Source organism: Caretta caretta, chromosome 4, assembly GCF_965140235.1.
Source record: "Caretta caretta isolate rCarCar2 chromosome 4, rCarCar1.hap1, whole genome shotgun sequence".
Lineage (NCBI taxonomy): Eukaryota > Metazoa > Chordata > Testudines > Cheloniidae > Caretta > Caretta caretta.
Window position 1 is genome coordinate 11,773,312 of NC_134209.1, and position 25,588 is coordinate 11,798,899.

General features: G+C 42.2%; 1 protein-coding gene across 1 annotated transcript in view; it reads right to left on the bottom strand.

Annotated features, from left to right (window-relative positions):
* TNKS (tankyrase) overlaps positions 1 to 25,588 on the bottom strand; it is a 278,284-nt gene that overhangs the window by 31,092 nt on the left and 221,604 nt on the right. The window contains exons 13-20 of the mRNA XM_048846834.2: positions 25,009 to 25,088; positions 13,907 to 14,052; positions 12,634 to 12,799; positions 9,379 to 9,598; positions 8,996 to 9,105; positions 4,718 to 4,906; positions 1,653 to 1,890; positions 920 to 1,002 (exon numbers count right to left, since the gene is read on the bottom strand). Coding sequence (XP_048702791.2) covers positions 920 to 1,002; positions 1,653 to 1,890; positions 4,718 to 4,906; positions 8,996 to 9,105; positions 9,379 to 9,598; positions 12,634 to 12,799; positions 13,907 to 14,052; positions 25,009 to 25,088 — 1,232 coding nt within the window. The remainder of the gene's footprint in view (positions 1 to 919; positions 1,003 to 1,652; positions 1,891 to 4,717; positions 4,907 to 8,995; positions 9,106 to 9,378; positions 9,599 to 12,633; positions 12,800 to 13,906; positions 14,053 to 25,008; positions 25,089 to 25,588) is intronic.

Consider the following 25,588-nt stretch of genomic DNA (forward strand, 5'->3'; position numbering starts at 1 on the left):
AACGGTTGAGAACCACTGATCCAGACCATCCCTGACAGGTGTTTATCTAACCTGATCTTAAAAATCTCCAATGATGGAGATTTCACAACCTCCCTAGGCAATTTATTCCACTGCTTAATCACCCTGACAGGAAGTTTTTCCTAATGTCCAACCTAAATGGTCCTTGCTACAATTTAAGCCCATTGACTCACAGAATCATAGAATATCAGGGTTGGAAGGGACCTCAGGAGGTCATCTACTCCAACCCCCTGCTCAAAGCAGGACCAATCCCCAATTAAATCATCCCAGCCAGGGCTTCGTCAAGCCTGACCTTAAAAACTTCTAAGGAAGGAGATTCTACCACTTCCCTAGGTAACGCATTCCAGTGTTTCACCACCCTCCTAGTGAAAAAGTTTTTCTTAATATCCAACCTAAACCTCCCCCACTGCAACTTGGTTCTTGTCCTATCCTCAGAGGTTAAGAAGAACCATTTTTCTCCCTCTTCCTTGTAAAAAACCTTTAACGGGTTTATGAATGGGAAAGGACACATGTAGCTTAGGGTCTAATTTGTCCTGCAAAACCTTTATTGGTAATAATGCTCAAGACCAAAGGATCAATCGTGACTCAGATCCCGGGATGAATTTGCAGAGCTGGCAGTTGGGAAAAAAAAAATTATTTTACTTGTAAACTGAGCAAACTTGATCCCAGCCTCAAATAACTGTGATGCCATTTATTCAGTCTTTTTCTGAGGAAAACCTCACTTTAAGGTACTAGATAACTCATTTGTAGTTTCCTTTGTTATTTTTGTTTTTGACAGATGTTAAACAGTCATTTTAAAAAAGTTAGGAAATAACAGATGAAATCAAAATTTGCTTGAGTATTTATTGCATTCCCTATAAATGAACATACAAGTGCACCATACATGAGGCTCACTTATTACCTGTTCTGTTTCAAAGATATCCCGCAGGTGTTCAAGCCCAAGGCTTTTCAGGAACTGGCTGATATTCATGTCAAGACCAGCGACTATAATGAAAGAAACAGATCAATGTAGAAGATATCCATCATCTAGCATAATGTCAGCTTGCCCTCAGTTTCAAAACACAGCTCTCTATAGTCCTCAGCCAAATAACCTACCTCAGACCGTACAAAAGCTCAGTAAAAACTGAATGTTAAATACACATTCAAAACAACCGCTTAAAAACAGAAACATCTGATTTCAGTAAAACAGGACAGCAAGTTACACAGGAATACAGATGAAGATGGGTGCATTTTTGCTATACCATCTTTCAGATGCTGATGGACAGCATGTATTTCAAATATTAATCAAAGGATTAAAACTTTAACAACCCCCTCATCTCAGCCATCATGTTTCCCCAAATCACAATTATACCCATCAGAATTTTTGTCCAGCAGCAACAGCGGAAATCTGTTCATTTAGTCAGTGACCCTTGCGCCTTTGGATTCTGAGCTAATCATGAACGAAAAGATAACTACGAGGAACAGTCACTCAAAGAGCAGAGGAAGAAAACAGGAGAAATAGAGAAATTCACATTTTCTTTGAGATGGGAGTATTTTTATATTCAACATCTTCAGGATCAAGTAAAGCAGAATGCAATGCTAAGCACCGTCTTATTGTATTTTTGTAAAGGAACCTTACCCAGCAGAAAAATTACCTTCTCCTTCTTTCCTTTCTGTTCCTGCTGCTCCATCCCCAGCATTTGATGCTCCTCCCACTGCTAGTTCTGCCAGAGGCCCTGTAAGGTTATCAATGCTGCTGGCAGCAGAGAGACAGGAGGGAGTAGATGCTGGTGAGATTAGAGAGGCACTAACTACGGTTGCCTGAGGTTTAAAACAGGTAGGCAAGGCTTCTGGAGGCATTGCATCTATCAGCAAAGCTCTGATATCATCAGCCTGAAAGACAGAAAGCACATTCACATAGGGCTTTATTTTCATTAAAATCACCATCTATTCATTTACTAAGGAAGGAAAAAAATACATATAGTGGATAACCTTATTCCCAGTCCCCATCTAAGTAAAATCCCCAACAATCTCATAACATAAATTTAATCCTGTCATAGGTCATTCATTTTGAAAAAAAAAAACCTAAAAAAAAAAAAAAAAGGGGCAAAAATTGCACCCACTTAACACAACTTTTTAAGACCAGGTCTATTTTCTATTATACGTCAGAGAGTTAATTACATTTTTTCCTCATGGCAGTGTGATTTTATAGATTTGAAGGCCGGAAAAGACCAGTATAATAATCTCATCAGACCTGCATAGCAGATCAGACAATTCCACCACGTAATTCCTTCCTCAATCCTGTAACTGCTGGTTGAGCTAGAGAACCTATTTTAGGGCTTGTCTAAACATTGCAGAGCTTGCAGTGGTGCTGCTGTAAGCTCTCTAATGTACCGCTCTAAACAGACGGGAGAGAGCTCTCCCGTCAGCTTAACTATGCCAGCCCCCTTGAGCGGCAGTAGCTGTCAGCAGTAGAGTATATCCTGCCAACATAGCGCTGCCCACACTGGCAGTTGTCGGTGGTTTATTCACACCCCATAGCACCATAAATTATGACAACATAGGCTGTAGTGTAGTCATAGCCTTAGTTCACAGCAATTGTCCACATGGAGCCTGTGGCCGCGCACTAAAAGTTCACTAGTGTGCTTTAATATACTCCCATTTCAAAGCAGCATAAATCAAAGCACCATACAGAATTTTTAGTACACAGTCATCAGGGTCCACACGGACACTCTGTGCACAGCAGGCTAACACACACCAGCAGTCCCCAGTACAAACCTGCTGAGACCCCACAGGTACATACTTGGGATGGCGAGCCTTTGTCATTGCTCCCTGCTGCCGCACAACTGTGGCTACACCACTATTTTTAGAGCGTTAGCTGGAGATGAGTTACTGTGACTGCGTCTGCACAAGCTGGGAATCACACCAGTAGCTCCAAGTGTAGACATATCATAGAATCTCAGGCTTGGAAGGGACCTCAGGAGGTCATCTAGTCCCACCCCCTGCTCAAAGCAGGACCAATCCCCAATTTTTGCCCCAGATCCCTAAATGGCCCCCTCAAGGATTGAACTCGCAACCCTGGGTTTAGCAGGCCAATGCTCAAACCACTGAGCTATCCCTCCCACCACAGCCAAAGTTTGCAGCAAGCTAGGGTGTGAGTCTATCCTGCACTAAATTGTTGTGCATTAAGTGTCTGTGGACCCTGCTGCTGTGCACTAAAAGTTCCTGGTTTGAAACAGGAAGAGATCAGAGAGCACTAGGGAACTTTTAGCTTGCTGCAAACTAAATGTCCCTTTAGATAAGCCCATAGGAAGACATCCAGTCTTGACTGTAAAGACTCTGAAAGATGAGGAGTCTACCATTTACTTTGGTAAACTGTTCCAAAGGTTAATTTACCTCACTTTTACAAAAAGCCTGCACCTTATTCATCGTCTGAATTTGTCTAGCTTTAGCTTGCAGCCATTGGATGTCATTATGCCCTTGCTGTTAAATTGAAGAGACCTCTCCTGTCAGAAATCTCTTCCCCGTGTGGATACTTGTAGAGCATGGTCAAGTTACCTCTTGACCTTCTCTTGGAAAAACTTAATTAAGCTTCTTAAGTCTCTCACTGTAAGTCAGGCTGTCCAGATCTCAAATACTTCTTGTAGCTCTTTTCTGAACTCACTCCAATTTTTCAACATTTTAAAATAAATGTGGACAGTAACACTGGACACAATATCCAGTAATGGTCTCACTAATGCGGTGTACAAAGTAAGAGCACCTCCTTACTCTGACTTGATGCTCTCCTGTTTATAAATCCAAGCACTGCATTAGCCCTCTTGGCCATAAGATTGCACTGGGAACTGATGTTCAGCTGGCTTCCACAATGATCCCTAAAGTCCTTTTCAGAGTCACTGGACAGCAACATGTGTGGAGGTGCAGGGGGAACATGTAAAGTGGATTTATTTGGGGAATGGTGTCTAGACCACTCCATGAGTCTGTTTTCTTCCCCAGCTCAGCCTCCTCACCCCCTCCTGTGGCTCAAACTCTCCTACTCCCTCCCCTGTCTATTCCAAACTTCTCTACTTTCCAGTTCTCTGTGTGCCACTCCCCACATAGCAACCATCAATAATGGGGTCACCTGGAATTCATAAACTCCGTGTGCCCTATAAGATATGTGGAAACTATTTTTAACTAATCCTGCCACTAACAAAACCCAACTAGTCAAAGACACGTATTCAGGAAGACCTACAGCTAACAACAAGTTTGGAGGTTCTGGGTCATTCTAGCCACACTGTTTTGGAGTTATGTTGTACCTAAAAAGGGTTAAGAAATTATTTAAGAACTGAGAATACCCTTTTTGGAACACTCATACTTCCTCAAAGTCTGATCTATTTCCCTGAAAAGATTCAAATAAATAAAGTGTGTGCTGGCTAAAGCTCACATCCGTGACATTTCAGGTGGAAAGGTTCAGTTTGGGTAAAATTAAAGTGCTGGGAATTAAACTGATACTTTAAACCTTAACTAAGATACTAGAATCTCATCCTACGATTTGTGCATGGGCTTGCCGCCAACAGAGGGGTTGTACATGGACTTAAAGAAGTCCTGACCACCCTACCCTTTCCAAATCCCAGGGTGGAGAAGGCTGAGGACCACTGGCACAGTGGAGGCACTGAGTGTCATTTAATACATAAAGCAAATTCTTTAGAACAGTTTCTGATGCTTTGCAATATGAACTTACTGTTGCCAGGTCTAAAGGTGTTTGACCCTCTTGGTTCTTCATGGTTGGATCTGCTCCATGAGCCAGTAGCAGAGCACATAGCTGTGTCCTTCCTTTTTGTGCTGCTTCATGCAACGGTGTGAATGCCCATTTATCTGTTGCATTTACACATGTGCTGTATTTAATCAAGAGCGCTGCTATATCCACATGCTGAAAAAAACCCAATACTTTTATCATTAAAGTACAGAGTAGCTGCTACAGGGTATAGCAATGTAGAGGCCATACGATGTGATATTGTTAAGTCACATGAAGAGATAATATGCATGTTCAGAGATCCTCTTCATTTCCCCTCCCTTTATTTACACCCACCTGCCTAGGTCACGACAACTTTCCCTCCAGTCAAAGACTGAAAAGCGTTCCCATCAGCAATGGCCATACGAACAATGATGGACATTCTTTCCTCTTCCTGACTCAGCTTTGTGATTTCAAAGCCGCATAAGGCAGCACAAGGCCATATTTTATTAGCTGAATAAACTACGTTTCTCTAAATATGAAAGTGCTAAGGAAACCCCAACTTCCCAATTCGCTCAAAGGAATCAGTTGTGCGAGTTGCTTTGGATTGCATTTAATCATGTAGTTTAGCTGTACTGTATATTAGCTATTAAGCAGTTCAGCTCCAGAATAATGAGATTAGGTGATTTTCTTTGGTTGATGTTATAGAAAGGGATAATTATGTGGAGTTTTAGATTTGCATTATCTTATTCTAAAAAGAATTCTTTATATTTTCAGACCCTGATCCTGCACATACTTACAAATGTGCTTTACTGTAAGTGTGTGATATCCCTGATATCCAGTGTGTAAGTGTTTGTAGGACGGGGACTTTGCTGAGGAAAGTAAGTGTGTCCACTCCTGAACTGGTTTTATTATTTCTGGAGCTCAGATACCACTGTGAAGTCCCTGGGAGCAGGAAGAACATTCCAGATACTGACAAACGGAACAAGTACCATCTTTCTTCAGATTGCTGTAGCTTGTATGGCCTGACATAGATTTTAAATATGTATGAACAGGGATAAAGGAACATGTTTCATCTGCTGTTTTCGTTCTGCTTAGCAGTTCATTGACTTACACCCAAAGTTAGAAAGCAAACGGTTAAGGATCTACAGAATACCGATTTACAATAAAATATACAAAATAAGAAAACCCAGGGAAGAGAAGCATTATTATTTTCTGTGTTCAAACTATTGTCGTTTATACAGTGTCAGCTAGTGCAGCTTAGTGACTTTTGGCCACATTTTAAGAAATACTCCCATTTGGGCTCCTAAAAAGGTGGTTGGATTTAGTTGCAGCTGAACCCCTTTGAAACGAACCCGTTTGAAAACCTGGCCCTTGAGCATTTATTTCATTATTTGGTACAATGAGCTACAAAAAATACTTTGAACCAAAGTGATGCTGGTACAGTTTCCCTCATCTACATTCATTTCCATAGGTTACGGATGTGGCATTTTAACAGACATGTAATTTGCTTCTGTACCCCACCCTTACAACTATAAACCATTTAAAATCATCATCCAAATTAAAAAAGAAGAAAAGGAAACAAATTATAGGGAAAAATTACTCCCTGTACCACCTTCCTATGAGTGTTTTTACTAACTGGTTTATCATTACATAAAGGCAAAAGCAGTATACTCAGCTAAAAAAACCAGCAGATTGAAGTATGAAAACTTGTTTGAAATAGGCAGCACAGACCCAAACCCAAAGATTCATGATACTGACAGATTTAATCTTTCCCTACGTTTTTTTTTTTTTTTTAAAGTAGCTACCAACCTCTCGCAAAAAGGCTTGGCTTTATCGCTCAAGAAATATTGGTTTAAAAGATGGCTAACCTCACTTCTCCCCTTCTGAACTTGCAGAGCAATTGGTATTTCCCATACTTTTCTGCCACATGGTATAAAAGACACCACCTAATTATGTGGTAAACAAACAGGGTATATCCAACATGAAGATGGGGGAACTAAAGGAAAAGCAATTTTTAACGAAGGAGTTACAAAACGTTGACTATATTAGATAAAAATTCAGGAGCAACCAAGTATTCCGCCCTTCACAGCTGATCTATGCCATGTCACTGAGATTAAGAGGTGCCGATGGCAAATATACAATGAGAACAATTGAAAAAAAAGCTGCTGAAAGAATGTTGAACACAACTCTCGTTAACCACGCAGAAGAGAGGACACTGAATTAGACTGGAATTATGATTTCTTAAAGTGATTATTAGTGTGAAACAATTATTGGCAATTTTCGCTTCCAAATACCCTCCAATTTCCCTTCAGCAGATTAAAACACTTGATGCTGAAGTTGTGGGTGTCAGCGAGGGGTAAACTTGTAGCCCTCTGCGTGAAGAGCAAGACAGAAATCGCAGCACTTATTTTCATTTGGAATCCATGGTCAGTTCAAGGCTCTCTAAGACTCTCTGCCCCAATTTCTGTTCATTTTACTTCAAGGTCATTAGACTTTTGACAAAGCATATTGCCACTCACTTCCACTCCCTGAAAAACATGGAGAGAGTTCCCAGTTCTCCTTCCATGGTTATCAGACTTTTTGGCTAGATAAATATTTTATACTGACTAAAAATGAAACATCTTTGTGTAACTGTGGGAGGCTGGCACTTTTCTCCCTTCTATCCCACTTCTAAAACTAAGTTTTCTAATACAACACTAAATCAGAGACTGTGGACATCTGTAAATGGCAGAGGCAAGAGCTGTCAAAGGCATATAAAAAACCAGCTCTGTCTCTGGTATCCTTTTCTCCTGCTGCCTTCTTTATGTAAGATTTACTGTTTAGCTATTGGAGAAACCAAATTTGTTAAATTTGCTGACAAAATGTCTGAGGGAGCAATAAACAGCAAGGGTTAAGTACTGCTCAGTTCTTAAGAATTTAAAAGAACTATCCTATACAGCTGTGACAAAACACAGTAAATGAAACGCAAGGCTAACAAATGTGATAAATAATCTGTAGTTTAACTATATAAAATGTGTACATTAAAAGCAAAGGATTGACCTCGAAGACAGAGAAAAAGTACTGAGCTGTGATGGATTGTTCTGCAAAGATGGAAAAGAGCTAGTTTACTGAAGTTTGAAAAAAACACCTGCAGCACAAGACTTAAATATTCAAATAATGTTAACAACTTCAAATGATCCTTAGCAAAAGGAAGAATCAGATTAGAGGCTTGCATTCCATTGTTAATCCTTCTCATCATGCCCACATATTGCAACATATCTGGTACAGTATCTGAAATAACGACTGACAAACTGAGGCATAAAATACAGCATCACAACAGCACCACTAAATATATACAATTTGGTAACTTTCATTTTGGTATAAACGTGAAAACAATTTTGGACTCAATTACCGCATTCAAGCCATTTCCCCTCTGATCTCCAGTGCAGCCATTTTTGTCAGTGTTCTAGTTACTGAAATTGCATTTACAATAATGGGAGGAAGCAGAGGAAAACACAACTAGAAGAGGCAAACAAATCTGGCATTAACTTAGTGTCATGTATGTAGTCTTTCATATACTTGGGATTCTTTCAAGAACAGACTTCAAGCAATTGCTTGTAATAGATTTCCTTCTGCAGTCACTCACAAGGTAAAGTGGCATGTAGTGTTTTAGGGAAAGGTCCATCTTACATCTGTGCAGATACTGCACATAAAGATGCTTGATTCTCTGTATGTTAATCCTGCTTTGTGAGAGTGGGAAGGAAGGGAGATCACTAACAGACTACTCATCCTAATAGTGCTGCTCCACAATGAACTTGTGCTTGATCCACAGACACTGCTCTCTCTTCCTTCCCACTCAAACTCTTAATCACCATCTGAATCTTTGCCTATTTCTACAACTGCAGGAGAGATTTCTTTGGTTAAAAACAAGAGGTGCCAAACATTATGCCAACTTGCTACAAATGTTTTGGTTGCCATAATAGCAACTGTTTCAATGGTACTCCAAAATTTCTGTAAGTGACCCTGTATACAGTAGTACCAACTGCATCCCCCTCCTGGTCAAATTCTGGGCTTTTTTATGAAAGCCACTGAGACCCGTGGGAGTAAGATATCGTAGTGACTTGGACCAATAATTCCCTCATGGCTACGGAGGCCAAACTTTGTTCCAGATAAGACAGTCTGTCGCAATAACTTGCTTTAGATGCAACCACTTGAAAGACTTCCCCCTACTTTGTATACTAAAAATATTACAAAATTACGAGAAACTTAGCACTGTAAATCACAAGTATAAATGCTTATACTTACCCCATAGGATGCTGCATTATGTAAGGGGATTAGTCCTCCTTTGTCTTGAGCATTAACGTCAGCACCATGCTCTAGAAGGTATTCAGCTACTTCCAGGTTATTATACCCAGCTACAAAAAGAGAAAAGAAAACAGAGTATCAATAGAACTAACAGAAAAACTGGGAAGGTGGGAAAGCTAAAACTATTTGATTTTTGGAGTTCAAAAGCACCTCTTTTGCAAGCTACTGTCTTCCTGTAATACGTCTAGACAGCTGGCCTAGTAACCAAGGCAATTTGCTGTGAAACTATTTCTATGTCAGTTCCTTATAACATGCTCTGTTTTTTGTTGATTCCATTACATAACTGTGATAAGAGAGTCTAGAAGCTCTGGTAAATTGCTTACCTGCAAGATGTAATGGTGTTGAATTTCTTCCTTGGGTGTCTCTGCAATTGATATTGTCTGGTGTACACAGCTTCTGCACTCTTGCCAGACAACCCTTTTTGGCAGCATCTAGCAAGGCAGCGTCTCCCCGCAGCAAGTCCTGTATATCTGTGTCTCCTTCTTTCACCAGATCTAGAGGAGTGTTACCATCTCTGTTCTTTTTTGTTGGATCCGCTCCATGCTACAAATAACAATTCTACATGTTATTGCCACAAATACATGAGTGCAATACTTAGGTATGTCAGTTCATGGACTGCATTCTGCAGAATAGCACTGGGAATGCTCTCAAAGCTAGTGAGATTCTGGCAATCCATTTTCATGAATTAACAGCCATGTACTTTAGTGGATACCCACTGTACAGAACAGACATTTCGAAAGCTAAACCCAAACTGCTAATCTACAAAGCAACCTTACGGGTCTGAAGAGCCTTGTCTATACTAGAGGGCTGTGGTGCTGTAAACGTACACTGCACTTGTAACTTCTTGCACCTATACATTACACAGCTTGCCATGGTTCACGAGTTTTGCAACTGCATCATTGTAAAGGCAACTGCTTGGAGCAAGGCTCATCCCAGCTGCATTCTGCATGTGGTCATTCTTCACAGTGCTGGCATAATCTAAAAGCACTGGTGTTGTAAAGGCACTTCTGTACAATCTGACAATGCTCCTGTAACCCCTTTGGAAATCCGCTCTGCAGGTTGTGCAGGTTTCCTCCTATACCCTGATAATTCTGTTCTGACCTACTGCAGCTCCTGAGTTTTGTGCTTTACAAGCTGCTGCACTGCAACATAAAGGCTTTCTTGTTCCAAAACTTCAGTATATATTTTTATACAATACAGAATGCTGATTTCTACAATCCACATTTAAAAGTTTTTAGTACAGTTTCTCTAACTGGGGATTACTATTCCCACAAACCTCTACATCTGGGCCCTGTGGAATAGGTACCCAGCGTGCTGGTCCTGGAAGAGATGGAGGAGTGCTGAATGTTGATGCAGTGCAATGGAGCACTCAGAAGAGGATGGCCCACAGGGACGCATTGCATCACTACAACTTAGTGAGTTGCACCATTGTTAATGGCAATAATGTAGCAAAGCCGAGATTCAGGAGAGAAATGTGAATCTACATAAGGGAACGTTTTTACCAAAGGTTAGCTCCCCTTAACTTTCCCACCATTGCTAACAATGGTGCAGTTCCTGTGGTGTCATAACAGTGGGAGAGTTGCAACAGACAAGGTGCTGGCAACTGCCAGCATGTTACCCACTGTGTTGTATAGCAATGTTCAGAGCAGTCTAACAGTTGTTAGCACTAGCAAAACAGCCCTGCTGTTAGCTAAGGTGGGCAATTTGGGGAGGGGGGGGGTAGGGAGGGGGGGAGCTTACCACTCTCCTGCTTCCAAGGCTGTGTCTATTAGACAGCAGTATAGAGTAAGGATGTGAATGGAAGAAGCGGGCAAAGACTGGCTCTAATGCATCCAAGCAGCTTTCGGAGAAAGTGTTCTCTGTGGCACATTGTTTAAAATGTCTATTGCAGTCTTCTGAAAATTACAGCTCTAGATCCCTAATGTGAAAGGTTTCAAAGTGGAACTTTTCTCCTTCTGGAGGACAACAAAACACACATCCATGGGCTCAGATATATGCTGATAGGGCCATACAGAAACAGACAGGGAGAATGTTAATGAGAAACAGACAAAAATTAAGGAACACAAAGACAGCCCTCTTCACCTACAAGCACAGAGAAGCAAAAGAGAGGATGCAGTTCAAAGCAAGGTAATGGAAGAGAAGGTCACATGAGATAAGGCCAACAGCATACCTCCCAAAAATACATTTGAAAAAACAACTTTATTTTTAATATTTTTAAATTCAAGCGGAACAAAGTAAGGGAGATTTCAGGAGGGTGCACATTCCGCATCCCAGCGCACACCAAAACAAAGGCATTATTGCCGGTCAGAGCAGCAGAAACCCTTCGTAACCAGCGGGCTAGGAGCACAAATACCAACCAGTACAAGGCTCAAGGAAATCGTCTCAAATGTACCCAGGACCAACAGATTTAAAGACCAACAGTGCCAATTTTAAGGGTGTGTCACTGGAGCCTTTTAGCTCTTGGATGCAGAAGTCTGATTTACAACAGGTATTATATAACCTCAACCTCCTAGGGACCTTAGGGAGTGCTTCTAAGTTTTCTGTAATGTGTCTATTAAGGAACTGACTTTTGTTGAGGATCCTTTGAGGTTGAGTGCAAGAACGGCTAACTCCCCACTGGAACGAGCCTGGGCTGCAGAGCACTCCAGTGCTGATAAAAGAAAACTGCATTTGAGAGTTTGAGATAACTTCTGTAATCAGATGTCGCTTTAGGGGCCCTCATCAAGCACAGCCCTGGGACCTCTGTGAGGGAGAGCTTGTGGGTTCTACTGCAGCAGGATTTTAAATTGCTGTGGTGGTCCTCCATCAAAGTGAAAAAGTCCTCAGAAAAATTACCAAGATTGAGTAGGAATAGCTTGGCTAAGCAGCAACCATGTAAAAAGGGGTGGAGAGAGCCTGACAACTGCCTACCTTTTAAAAAAAGTATATAAACGCCTATGATGAAAACAATGTGTGGGGTTAATTTTCCTAATAATTTCTTGCAATTTTGTCAAGCTTATTTTAAACATTCTCATTAAGGGTTTTTGTTTAAAGCAGGGGCTGTTAGCTTGAGCACTCCTGCTGATTATCGTGCTTCTTCCAAACTGTCTTAATTTACATTTCCTCTGAGGATTTTCTCATACATAAGATATTTTCTAAAGACCACATTTAATTATTGCTGTATTCTGTACACTTGCACAAATACCAATGAAAGTTTATTCAATTGTAGCAACTATTCCACAAGTAAAAGTTCATTTTTTTGTATCCTTAAACTAATTCCATTTGTTTCAGTTTGTATGAAGTAAATGTTATTTAACTGACGTTATTGAATGTATTAGAGGAATATTTTAGAATAAATTAAAACATTGTCTTGAAAAATCATCTGTACTGATGAATTTTAATAAAAGTGAACATGTTCTGAAAGGCACTTCAAATGACTTCACATTCAATATAGAAAGCGCCAGATATCACAGTAAAATTTAAGATGAAAATGGATTCAAATTAATTCACTGAAAAATAATAAAATGATCTTTGTTTCAGATCTTAAATGTAACAGAACACACCTTTAAAAATACATTTGGTAATTGGAAATGACTTACTTTTAAAAGCAGCTTGCAGATTTCATATTTTCCTTTTGCTGCTGCTTCATGCAACGGGGTAAATTTCCACAGGTCTGCCACATTGACAGAGGCCCCATGCCTCACCAACAGCTCGGCCACCTCATAGTGTCCATATGAACAGGCATTATGCAAGGGTACTAAGCCGCTAATCAAAGAGAAAGAAAGTTTTAATTGTCACAGAAAGTCGAATTCAAATACAAGTTTACAAAGCTCCCGTGGATAAAACAGCCTCAGAGAGAAAAAAAAGACTATTAGCATCTTTTAGTAGCCCCAGTTTCACAGCTTTACATGCCCTTCTATTGAGGTACATATGAAATGAACATCCCTTTTCCAGGCAGCGAATGAAAACAGCTTTTCTTCAGCTCCTGCCAATGATATTTCTAACTGATGATGTTCGACCAATTGTCATTATTAATAATTTCTATAAACAGGCCATATCAATATTGCTAACAATAGCCATATGTTGCAAGAATCACTGCTGTAATGTCGACTTTGGACACTTGGGTGTAAATTTCCAAAAGTGGGTGGCTAAAATCCCATTTGCCACGTGAAGTTTGGGCATTAGTAAGCCATGCATGTGTAATATTGAGGGGAAAAAACTGTACTCAATTCCATTTGAAAGGAGCTTAAAACTTCAAGACATTTAGAATCTGAACCTAACCTTGAAACTCTGTTCATTTTTCTCTTCTTCATAGATGGTTTATATTAATACAGAAAAACAACTTTTTAAAAGTTGACTATTGGTTTCTCTAACTACTGTGACATGTTTTCCCCCTTTTAAATCAAAGTGCCTGGAAAGTCTAGAAATAATAAAGAGGTTGTATAGTATTTCTAGCCTTTCCTGATAGTTTGATTTAAAAGGGGGAAAACATGTTGTAATAGTTAGAGAGAACAATAGTTAACTTTTTAAAAGTTAACTTTCTGTATTAATATAAACCATCTATGAAGAAGAGAAAAATGTACAGCGTTCACCCTGGCTATTTCACATCATACAAGTAAAAAGCTAATTTTAGACCTTCCAAAATATTTGATAAACTGCTATTAAGCAGAAAAAACAAAAACAAAACAGAGAACAGAGGAGAAAAAAACTGCAGAGATTAAAGAAGTGAAGTTATCCCAACTATAATACTATTGTTTAATATTTTGATACCAGTACTATCAGAAAGCTAAACATTGCTGAGAAGACTATTAACTCTCTCCCACAATGAATGTGAGGAGCACTGGTTAATAAGAAATAATAGTGAAAAGTTACCCTTTGTCTTTGGCGTGCACATCTGCCCCATGGTGCAGCAGATACTCTACTACAGATACACGGTTATAACCTGCAGCAAAGTGCAGCGGGGTTGAATGACGTCCCTCCAAATCTCTGCAATTCACATTCTGAGGACTGCAAAGCTGCTGTTGAGATCAAAGAGGAAACAAAACGTTTACTACAGAACTTGATCGCAGTTAGAAACTTGTTTATGTTTTCAACTCATTTCTTCCCCCTTAATTAAAGTAAAAAGTATTCTTTTCTGATAGTGGGACGTTTCATAAACTTGAACATGGGCACTTCCTAATTGTTCATGGCTTCGATTTGACAACTTTCCCCCTATTTTAAGGCAGTATATTTTGAGTTCACCTCTCCAAATCCACAAGTTAGAATACTGGTAAACAGAATCCCCGTCTAGTTGGGTCAAGAGATGAGGCAAGCAGGTATTATTCCCATTTTGCAGATGGGGAATCAGAAAGACATGTTAGTGGCTTGTTTAGGGAGGTCTGTGGTATAGTGGATTAAACAATGGCATCTAGTGGAATGGGGAGTCAGGAGAGCTACGCTCTAATCCTGGCTCTTATCCCAATTTACTGTATGATCTTGAAGAAATCACAACCTTTCTACTTTTGTTAACCCATCTATTAGCCCATCTAATAAGATGCTATTTTCTTACAGAATGTTGCGAGATCTAGCTAAACAATACTTTTAAAGTGCTACATAAAAATGAAAAGTTAAGGCCACTTAGTGGCAGAGGTAAGAACTCTTATCTTAGCCATGTGCTCCTTTGTCTAGGTCGCTTGCTTTGAATGGGGAGGCACCATTACCCCTCTGTCTCCCTCTTCAGACACAAGGTAGTCTGGGAAATGGTGAAATCTTTGTAAGGTCTGGTAGGCTTTAAAAACTCTTGCAAGTTTAGATCAAGCTAAAAGAATTCACAGTGGCCCTAACATCCAAACCTGCCTTAGATCTACAGTAGTCACCATTAAAGAGTAAACATTTACCAACTATAACCACGCAATGTTCTAGTCTATTCTGAAGCATAGGGAAACCCCCACAGTACTGGGACTGAGACTTCTGTCTGGCCAACCTCCGCAGCACAAATTCTACTGGCAAAGTCTATTGTGCATATTCATCTCAAACATTATAAGCCTTAGGCTGAACTGACTCTTCCCTGCCACAAATTCTACACACGTATGAAAAAACTTTTCAATTTTTAACTTAAGTACCAATGAACCCATTTTTTCAGACTTTGTTTGTTCTATAGATCTCAGAGCAATATACAGAACAAATCAAGCTTGAATAAAGTCAGTTCAGCTATTGAGCTGGTTCACACAACATTTTTGATTGGAACACACAGTGTGAGAAGTGTTTGTATGTATGTGTAACACATATACCCAAACCAGACAACATACAAGGCCGAACCAATTTTGCTCAATTTTTCTATGACACCTTGTGTCTGAAACCAACAGTGCAATATTTCAACCACACTTATGTTTGCCAAAGCTACGATAAGCTGAGGGTGTATGGGAGAAGGTGAGATAGAGGGGCAGTGGTAATGCAAGGGGAAATTTTCTTTACCTGTTAATGTTCTTTTTTTGAGATCTTCTGTATCAGTCCAGACACTTGGGGGTTATAGTTTCTCCAATCAACAGACAGAGACAGAAAAAATGGTCACTTACCTTACAGTAACTGTTGTTCTTAGAGATGTGTTGTGTACCTACACATTCACTGTAGGCATATGTGTGCCCAGTGCACTCGAGTCAGAGACTTTTGCCAGCAGTATGGGTGTTCTCCTCTTGCTCCCAGGTGAAGGCATACGAGAGGCATTTCCACCATCTCCCTCTCCGCTCCGTAACACCACTGTGAGCAATGACCGAACCACCAGGAAAGGTGGGAGGGTCGTGGAATGTGTATGTGCACAACAGGTCTTGAAGAACAGTTGTTACAAGGTAAGTAACTGTTTCTTTCTTCCTTCGATTGACTGTGCTCCCATACATTCCAATGTAGGTGACTCATCAGCAGTTCCTTTTCAGGTGGAGGGACTCTGGATCACCAAAATGGAGACTGTAGCACTGACTTGCCAAAGCTGGCATCATAGAGAGAGCTTGTGCAATGGCATAATGAGTAGAAGAGGAACAGACAACCATGTTGCTGCCTGGCATATATCAGCTATTGGAACATTGCCCAGGAAAGCTGAGCTCTGGTGGAGTGAGCTGTTATTCTCGACGGAGGAGAGACTTTAGTAAGCTGGTAGCAGAGTCTGATATAGTCAGAAATCCTGTGAAAGATTCTCTGAGACAAGCCTAGACAAGCGATGATGATGATAACACTCATCTAATGCTGCTGCCTGCACTGGCCAATTGTCCAGGAAAGGGAAAACTGGAATGTCCAAACAACTAATGTGTCGGCTGTTACCACTGAACCATGTGCATGGTATCTGTTTTTTCAGAAAATAACTTAGACTCTGTGATGGGGTGGGACTCACCACGCTAACGCCTCCTGCTGGTTGTCTTGCGGATCAGTTCCACAGGTCGGTACGCTGACTGTTGGTGATCTCTCACCCACCATCATTTCTGCTCCTGGACCCGTGTCGCTCCAAGGATCACGGCATTCTCTTCAGAACACAGCCCTCTGGCTGTGCCACACTCTGTACTCCCCTTTTCCGGGGGGTGCTGGAGGACTTACTAGATGCATTTCTGGGAGAAGACCTAGATTTAGAGGTCTTGCGAGATAATGAACATTTAGAACTCTTTGACCCAGACAGAAATGGGGAAGCATGATGTTTGCTTCCAGACTTATCTTTGGACTCAGAAGAAGCTGGAGCACTCTGAGTCAATCCAGAGGCCCCAGGATCACAACTGGGAGATGGCTCAGACACAGGTCACATTGCCTTCTTTCGTGAGGTGAACCTGCAAGCAACAGTCTCTCTCTGCTTCTTAGTTCAGGTGGGAAAGGAGGTACAAATAAAGCATTTGACCCCCACATGCCCCTCATTCAAACAAATCAGACAACTTTTGTGCCCATCTGTGAAAGGGATAATGGCCCTGCAAGTGGCACACTATCTAAAACCTGGAGATTTTGTCATAGTACTAATAGTACATAGTACTCCAGGTACTAATAGAACTATATCTACATAACTATACTACACTATTCAGTACTTTAATATATGCTACACACTAAAATACACTTACAGTATAACTATAACAACTATGGACAAAGTTTCTAAAGCTTGCTGACCAAAGCTAAGGCTTTAGGGAGCTCCAACTCTTGCCACAGGCAGCGAGAAGGACCTGACAGGAGGGCAGCGGGACGCCCCTTTTATGTCCTTGCCTGAGAGCACAAGGAGAGCAGGGGCAGATGTGTCGTGTAGTGATACTGCTGGCAAAAATCTCCAACTTGACTGCATTGGGAGCATACACGTATAATGCAATGTATATGTGCACCGTCATTTAAAGGATAACACTGAGACTTTTGAGGATGCCATACACTCAGCTATCAAGGTCTGTCATCGGTCAGCCTTCAGTTGAATACTTCGAAAGCAGTATTAAAGAAAAATTTAGACTGATGCTATTCAAAAACCATTAAATAACTGTACTAACTGTAGCAATTGGACCATATCAGGGACTCTGCATTGACATTCTCAGGCATGAGACAGGCACCAGCATTTTATAGGAACTGGTATAGAAGAGCTCAAAAAAGAAAACAGATAAGGAAGCCTTCCCCTTCTCTTTTCTACGGCAGTGAAGATGCTTCAGACCTCCACAGTGAAGTTAATCATTTTATTACAGGTGTGATCATCATTAGACAACTGCCTGCAACACCTTTTGACAAAGGGCACATCTGCAAGCTTATTCCATAAGTTTGACAAAGATGTGGGAAGTAACCTTGCAAATCCTTCTTGTCAGATAGGATGAACTTTACAGGTGTACTTTCTTTCCTGCTGTATAGTCTCTCTGATGCATCCAGAGATAGCAGATCTGAATAGCAATTGACTTTTAAACCCTGGTTCATGATGAAAAGCTCTGAGTCTGCCTGAACTCTGTTGTCCCATCCACACAAATCTGCAGGGCTCGAGTAATGTAGCCATCTCAGGATTGGGACCAAACGTAGGTAGGGCAAATTCTCTGTTTAGGTGAAAGACAGACAATGTCTGGGGCCTGAGTTCTGGCCAAGTCTTTAGCATGACTTTGTCCAAGAAAAATTATATACAGCTGTTTGCAGGAAAGGGATTATGCTCCCTTATCTTCTTGCTGAACATAATGTTATTACTAACAGGATTTAAGGATAGTAGTCACAGAGAAATGCTTCTCAGATGATCCAAAGGGAGAGCCATGGAAACACTTAACACCAGATTCAAGCCCCATGCAGGCTTCGGATAATGAACTACCACTCTCAGTTTATCCACTGCCCTCAGAAACCTGGAAACTTTGGGGTGATAGCCAACTGAGACTACACCAACTGAGCCTCTGAACACTGTGACTATCATGGCCTGAACTCGAATGTACCTGACGCTCAAGCTCAAAGTTACACAAGCTTGCAAGATATCCAGGATGACTGGCACTGTGGCCTCAATTGAGATTGCAAACTGTGCTGGGCCATCATGAACTACTGGACAATATCCCTGGGTACAGAATTAACAAGAGCTGGAGAGAGGGTGGGGACACAGACATCACCATTTCCAGGTACCACTGCCTTCTTAGATCATAGAATATCAGGGTTGGAAGGGATCTCAGGAGGTCATCTAGTCCATTCCCCTGCTCAAAGCAGGACCAATCTCCAATTTTTGCCCCAGATCCCAAAATGGCCCCCCTCAAGGATTAAACTCACAACCCTGGGGTTAGCAGGCCAATGCTCAAAGCACTGAGCTATCCCCCCTCCAGCATACTGGAGCTACAAAAAGCTCCCCTAGATCTGGCAAACTTCTGTAGTACCCTGACTATCACGGATGGGAGAAGGGGTTAAATATACAATAAATCCAAGGTCCAGAGTATTTCCAGGTTTCAGAGTAGCAGCCGTATTAGTCTGTATTTGCAAAAGAAAAGGAATACTTGTGGCACCTTAGAGACTAACAAATTTATTTGAGCATAAGCTTTTGTGAGCTATAGCTCACTTCATCAGATGCATTCAGTGGAAAATACAGTGGGGAGATTTATATACATAGAGAACATGAAACAATGGGTGTAACCATACACACTGTAACCAGAGTGATCACTTAAGGTGAGCTATTACCAGCAGGAGAACGGAGGGGGGGGGGGGGGGGAACCTTTTGTAGTGATAATCAAAGTGAGCCATTTCCAGCAGTTGACAAGAATGTCTGAGGAACAGTGGGGGGTGGTGGGGTTTCCAGGATATCTGTTCGATTTGCTCCTGTTTCCATGAATCTAAGACACTTCTGGTGAGACTCAAGGACTGGCATATCCTGGAGATGGTTCAGTTTGAACAACAGGCATTAGTGACTCCATCCTGAATCCCGAGGAAGGAGGTGACTCTTTTCAAGTCCAAAACTGGACAAAGACTCCTCCACTATTTTGGAGACAATTAAGTAGATCCTTGTGTCCCCCTCTTCTCCCCAGACCAGCTGATTGGCCTGTATCTGTAACTGACATTGCTATAGGGCAACAGAACGACAAAGTCCCTTGATCATCTCACTTTGCCCTTAACTAGGCATACTGGTCTATTATCATGTCCATGACCCATGGTGGGACCCATATGTGGAAGAAATCCCTCAGCCTTCCTGTGACATTGGGACTCTGCGCTCAGGCCCTTGTACCGTCAGACAAACGATTTAAAGCCTGAAAGGGATCCCTGCAGTCTGTTACCTCTTCTTTGGTAACATAAAAAGCTAATCCTTTTGTTAGTCTGCCTTTTTTATTGGACTAGCTAGTAGGTCCTCGTCTCCCTGGATACGTGCCTACTGATCTGAAATTCTGGGGACCTGCTGGGAATCTCTTGGACCTCAATTCTCTGAAGACACTAAGAGCTAGTGGATCTTCTCCAACTTCTTCCTGAAAAAAGTCTGCCTTGAAAAAGGGTATGGCTTCTAGCCTGGTGTTGGAGGTAGAATATGCTACCCACTGTTTTAGCTGCAGGGGTCTCTGGCCCTCTGCTAAGGCTCCCATTGATAGGATTATATCCTGTATGGTGTAATACATGGACAACATATTCGAGTGCATAACTGGGAGAGTGTTGGCCTGCTCAGAGCTCTCATTTCTGGCCTCTGGAAACCTTCCAAGCTTCAGTAGGCACCTCACTGCCCCATGGGAGGTGCATGTCGCATGTACTGAAGCTATAGTAACTATGAAGGACCTTGTCAGGCATACCTCATTTGTCAAGAAGATCTTTGAGAGCTACTTCTCTTTCCAGAGGGATTGCTGTTCTCTTTCCACCTCTGACATGGCAGCACCCATCCCTCAGGCTCTAAAGGAGCACCTCCATGTCTGACACCCAGAGGTCAAAGAGCCTTGTTGGGCTGGTTTTCTGTCTAGGGTGCCCTAGTCTCTACTCCAACATAGAGGTAGAGCCCTGTAAGAGGAGGATAAAAGTTCCCTGGCCCCAGCAAATACCTCCCAAGTACATGCCAACCTCTAACAATGTTGGCTGGTCCCAGTGGCGTACCCAGGTGGAGAAAACAGGGGGAGTGGAGATAAAAAAAGGCGCCACCCGCTTGTACTCACTCGGTGGCGCTCCGGGTCTTTGGTGGCACTTCGGCGTCAGCTCCTTCACTTGGACCCCCCGCCGCCAAAATGCCGCCGAAGACCCGGAGCGAGTGAAGGACCCGACGCGGAAGACCCGAAGTGCGGTCGGATGAATACAAGCGGGTGCCGCTGAAGACCCGGAGCACCGCCTGACCCGCCGCGCGAGTAAAAATTAAAAAGGCCCCACTTCTGCTCGGTGGGAGAGCGGCCGCTGCCCCGCTCCCCCCAGCTACGCTACTGGCTGGTCCCCTCTGTAAGGGGTTCAGCCTTCTCTTAAGATTGGGGAAGCCTATTTCTCACTGCTCGACCTCCTCCTCAGCTAGGCCTTGCAGACTTGAGTGGTGTCTGACTGGACTGACATCTTGAGTGGTATTCTGTGACCAGGACTCAGCTATTTCTTCTCTGCAATGGAATGGATGGGGGCTGCACTCTTCCTGTTGTCTCTGTCCTGGCTTGCTCTTTAAAGACCAGAAGGCAGAGCCCCAAATCTTCGTGAAGTCCGGACTGAACAGCAGGGGAGCCCTACGAGGAGGAATAGGAGGAGGCAGCTGGAGGTGTGGTCCTGTTCCAAGTGACAGCTGTAGAGGTTTCTCTTCTTCAGCGTCTCCGCCCACGTGGAGCCAAGCTGGGCACAGTCAGTTGGGGGCATGGAGAGGGAAGAGCACATTGCTTTCTTTCCTTAGCTCATCCCTTTCACCTCTCAGGGGTAACCCAGAATGGTGGCTGCTCTTTGTCCTTAATCTCCTACCTGCCCCTGTGGGAGCTGGAATTCTGATCTGACGAGGTTTGGTGAGCATCTGCAGGCAGAGCTACACACCAGCAAGATGCTCCCATCCCGCATTTTCTATGAGGACTAAAGTGTTGTTAAGAACAGCTGGAGCAGCTTCTCCTCTCTGCCCCCAGTCTGCTTGGCAATGGTGTGTGTGTGGGAAGCTGATTCCCGGGGCTGCAGCTGCCGGTACACTCCCTGCTCCATGGTGGAGAGCAAATCTTCTGCAGGAAGAAGACTGGTGCTAGACCTGCTCATCAGCTGGCATGGGTATGGTGGAAGGTGCTCAAGGTCCAAGAAAGTTCAATTTGCAGCTCAAACCAAGACATGACTATGAAAGCTACAGGGGGCTTTCCTAGGACCAGTGTCCCTCCTCAAGGCAAGTGCTGCACCTGCCCAAGGAAGGGGCAGAGTTTGGTCTGTCCGTTTTCTACTCCTTTTCTTTATCCTGGGAGCTGCAGATACTGGGGTCCAAGGAGCAGTCATCCTGTTGTGGGGCTCCTGAATCCCTTCCTGCCCTAAAGAGTTGGTGTGGCGCCTCCTACCTCTTCGGGGCTTTCTGAGGGGATACTTGGCCCTGTTCACCCCTCTCAAGTCCAAGCTGCCCTGGCACTTCATGCAGGAGGAGGGTCTGGCAATGCTAGCAGAATTGGAGCCCAGCCCTGGACTGGGGCCTCATTCTCTTGCTAGGGTCTGGATATGCTAGCAAAGGTGTGGGGGTTTCCCTGTTACACATGGGCAAGCCCATCGAGAAAAAATTGGGGCCCCTGTTCATCATGTTTTCTGGGACCCCTCCCCTCCAATTTCACTCCCATTTCACCCTTGTTAAAGACATTTTAGGGCCCCCTTGAGCTTGGGGCCTCAGTATAATTGTCTCCTCTTCTCCCCTTCTCATCAGCCCTGCACGAGGGGCTAAGGCTCACTGGCTTTCAGTGACTCATATGTGCTACTATGGCAGCCACAGACCAAAGTGTGCCATGTGGCTTCCTTTAGATCTCAAGGACCTACTTCTCTCTCTCCTCTGGCAGCCTGCTAGGGGGACACAGTGTGCTCAATCTACTAATGGCTAAGGGATATCTGGACCCTTATATGTGACATTCTCAAAAGCATGTGTGCTTTGTCTCCATCAGATGGCTGGGAGGAACTATAATTCCAAATGTCTGGATTGGTGGAGAACACTGAAAAGAGAAATTCTATTTAAACCATAATTATGGTACGTACCATGTGCCAGATCTGACTTTTGTGGCTGTTCTTTTATCTAAAACAAATTATGTACGGTCACCACACTTACAGGCACTGGCATTAATGAATACTTGCTCACGGACCCTTTGCATTCCACAGTTAATGGAAGAAACAGTGGTTAGGTAGGGAAAACACCGTATAATGATCACATTATTGAGTGTGTGCCTGAACTCTCATGTGCACAAGTGCCCAAGCATGGGAGAGTGGGGTCATTCCACAGGAACAAGGAAAAACAACATTTCTGAACATTTAAATGAAACCAGTGACAGAACCAAGATCACAGAATCATTGAAATGTAGTGCTGGAAGGGACCTTGAGAAGTCATCCAGTCCAGCCCCGTAAGCTGAGGCAGAACCCAGTATTCCTACACTATCCCTGACAGGTGTTTGTCCAACCTGTTCTTAAAAATCTCTAATGATGGGGATTCTACAACCTCTCTTGGGAGCTTATTCCAGAGCTTCATTATCCTTATAGTTAGAAAAATTTCCTAATATCTAACCTAAATCTCTCTCGCTGCAGATTAAGCCCATTACTTCTTGTTCTACCTTCAGTGAACATAGAGAACTACCGATCACAGTCCTCTTTATAACAGCCATTAACACATTTAAAGATTCTTTTCTCAAGACAGCCCCCCCTTCCCTTCTTTTTTTTTTTTTTTAAACTTTTCCTCCTAGGTCAGGTTTTCTAAACCTTTGGTCGTTGTTGCTGCTTTCCTCTGGATTCTCTCCAACTGCTCCACATCTTTCCTGAAGTGTGGTGCCCAGAATAGGACACAGTACTCCAGCTGAGGCCTGAACAGTGCTGAGCAGAGTGGGACAATTACTTCCCGTGCACCAGATTGTTGATTCGTATTCAGTTTGTAGATCACAGATCCTTTTTAGGAATACTACCACCTAGCCAGTTATTCCCCATTTTCTAGTTGTGCCTTTCATTTTTTCTTCGTACATGAAGTACTGCAAAGAACTTATCTTTATTGAATTTCATCTTACTGAATTCAGACGAATTAGCCAATTGTTAGTGTCATTTTGAATTATAATCCTATTCTCCAAAATGCTCAAAACCCAGCTTCATGTCATCTGCAGATTTTGTAAGCATACTCTCTACTCCACTATCCAAGTCATTAATGAAAATATTGAATAATACCAGACCCAGGACTGATCCCTGCAGGACTCCACTATATACATCCTCCCAGTTGGAAAGCAAACAATTGATAACTACTCTTTGAATACGGTCATTCAACCAGTTTTGCACCAATTTTATAGTAACTTCATCTAGATCGCATTTCCCTAATTTACTTATAAAAATTTCAAATGGTCTGAGTCAAAAGCCTTACTAAAATCAAGATACATATCCCATCTATTGCTTCCCCCCATCTACTAGGCCGGTTACCCTGTCAAAGAAGGAAATTAGGTTGTTTTGGCAAGATTTGTTCTTGACAAATCCATGCTGGCTATTTCTTATAATCCAATTATCCTCTAGGTGTTCACAAATGTTCCATGACAGGTTTCAGAGTAGCAGTCGTGTTAGTCTGTATCCGTAAAAAGAAAAGGAGTACTTGTGGCACCTTAGAGACTAACAAATTTATTAGAGCTTGCTGTAGCTCACGAAAGCTTATGTTCTAATAAATTTGTTAGTCTCTAAGGTGCCCCAAGTACTCCTTTTCTTTTTACAAATGTTCCAGTATTTTTCTAGGTATCAAAGTAAGACTGACTGATTTATAATTCCTCAGCTCCTCTTTGTTCCCCTTTTTGAAGATGGGTAAACAATAGAACCTTTCTCCAGCCCTCTGAGACTTCTTCCATCCTCCAAGAGCTCTCACAGATAATTGCTAATGGTTCCAAGGTTGCTTCAGCTAGTCCCTTAAGTACCCTAGAATGAATTTCATCAGGCCTTGTAGAGTTGAATATATTTAACCTATCTAAATATTCTTTAACCTGTTCTTTCCCCATTTTTGGCTGGTGTTTCTTCCCCCTTTTTGTTAATTTTAATTGTGTTGACGATCTGGTCACCATTAACCTTTTTAGTGAACCCTGAGGCAAAACAGGCATTAAACACCTCAGCCTTCTTGATGTCATCAATTATTAGTTCTCCTTCTCCACTAAGTAGAGGACCTACACTTTCCTTTATCTTTCTCTTGCTCCTAATGTATTTAACAAACTTCTTATTGCCTTTTATGTCCCTTGCCAGGTGTAACTCATTTTTTGCCTTAGCCTTTCTGATTTTGTCCCTACATGCTTATGCTATTCTTTTGTATTCCTCCTTAGCAATCTGTCCATTTTTCCACTTTTTGTAGGATTCCCTTTTGATTTTTAGGTCATTGCACCTTCTCCTAGCAGAGAAGATCTTGCTCAGTAATACTTTCCATCCTACAAGTATCACCTAGACAAACCTACCTTCACAGTTTCCAAATCTCCTGCTTTGGACGCTTCTAACAGTCGATAATCCACATCAGAAGTGCGTACAGGTGTACTTTCTACAGAAAAGAAAAGAAACTTTGATAATTACATAGCCCTACACCAAAATACCTAAGATGCCATAATACGGACAAACTCAGCCTCACGCATTTTCTAAATTGACCAAAGAGACTACAGGCACAATTTTTTTAAAGTGCTTAAGCAATTTAGCACAGCTTAAGTCCCATTTTCAAAAATCACTTAGGCAATAAGGTGCAGAGCTGCTGACTTTAGAGACTGGAATAGGATTGTACAGTTTTTTACTCCTGGTAGTATTGGAGAGCCAACACAGCAAAGGGAGAGGGAGCTGGACTCTAGAATCTGGTTTTGGGCAATCATTGTCCAGGGTGCACTCTGATTGGCCAGGTGGGATTTCTTGATGATGTAACAATTGTACACAGTTATATTAATTTAGAAGGAATAATGGGCCAGAGGTGTTAATGTAACTAAGTTACTGCCTAATATTAAACAGTTTTAAACAAGGTCTGGGGTTTGGTGTACAGAGACCTCAGCCTGCTTA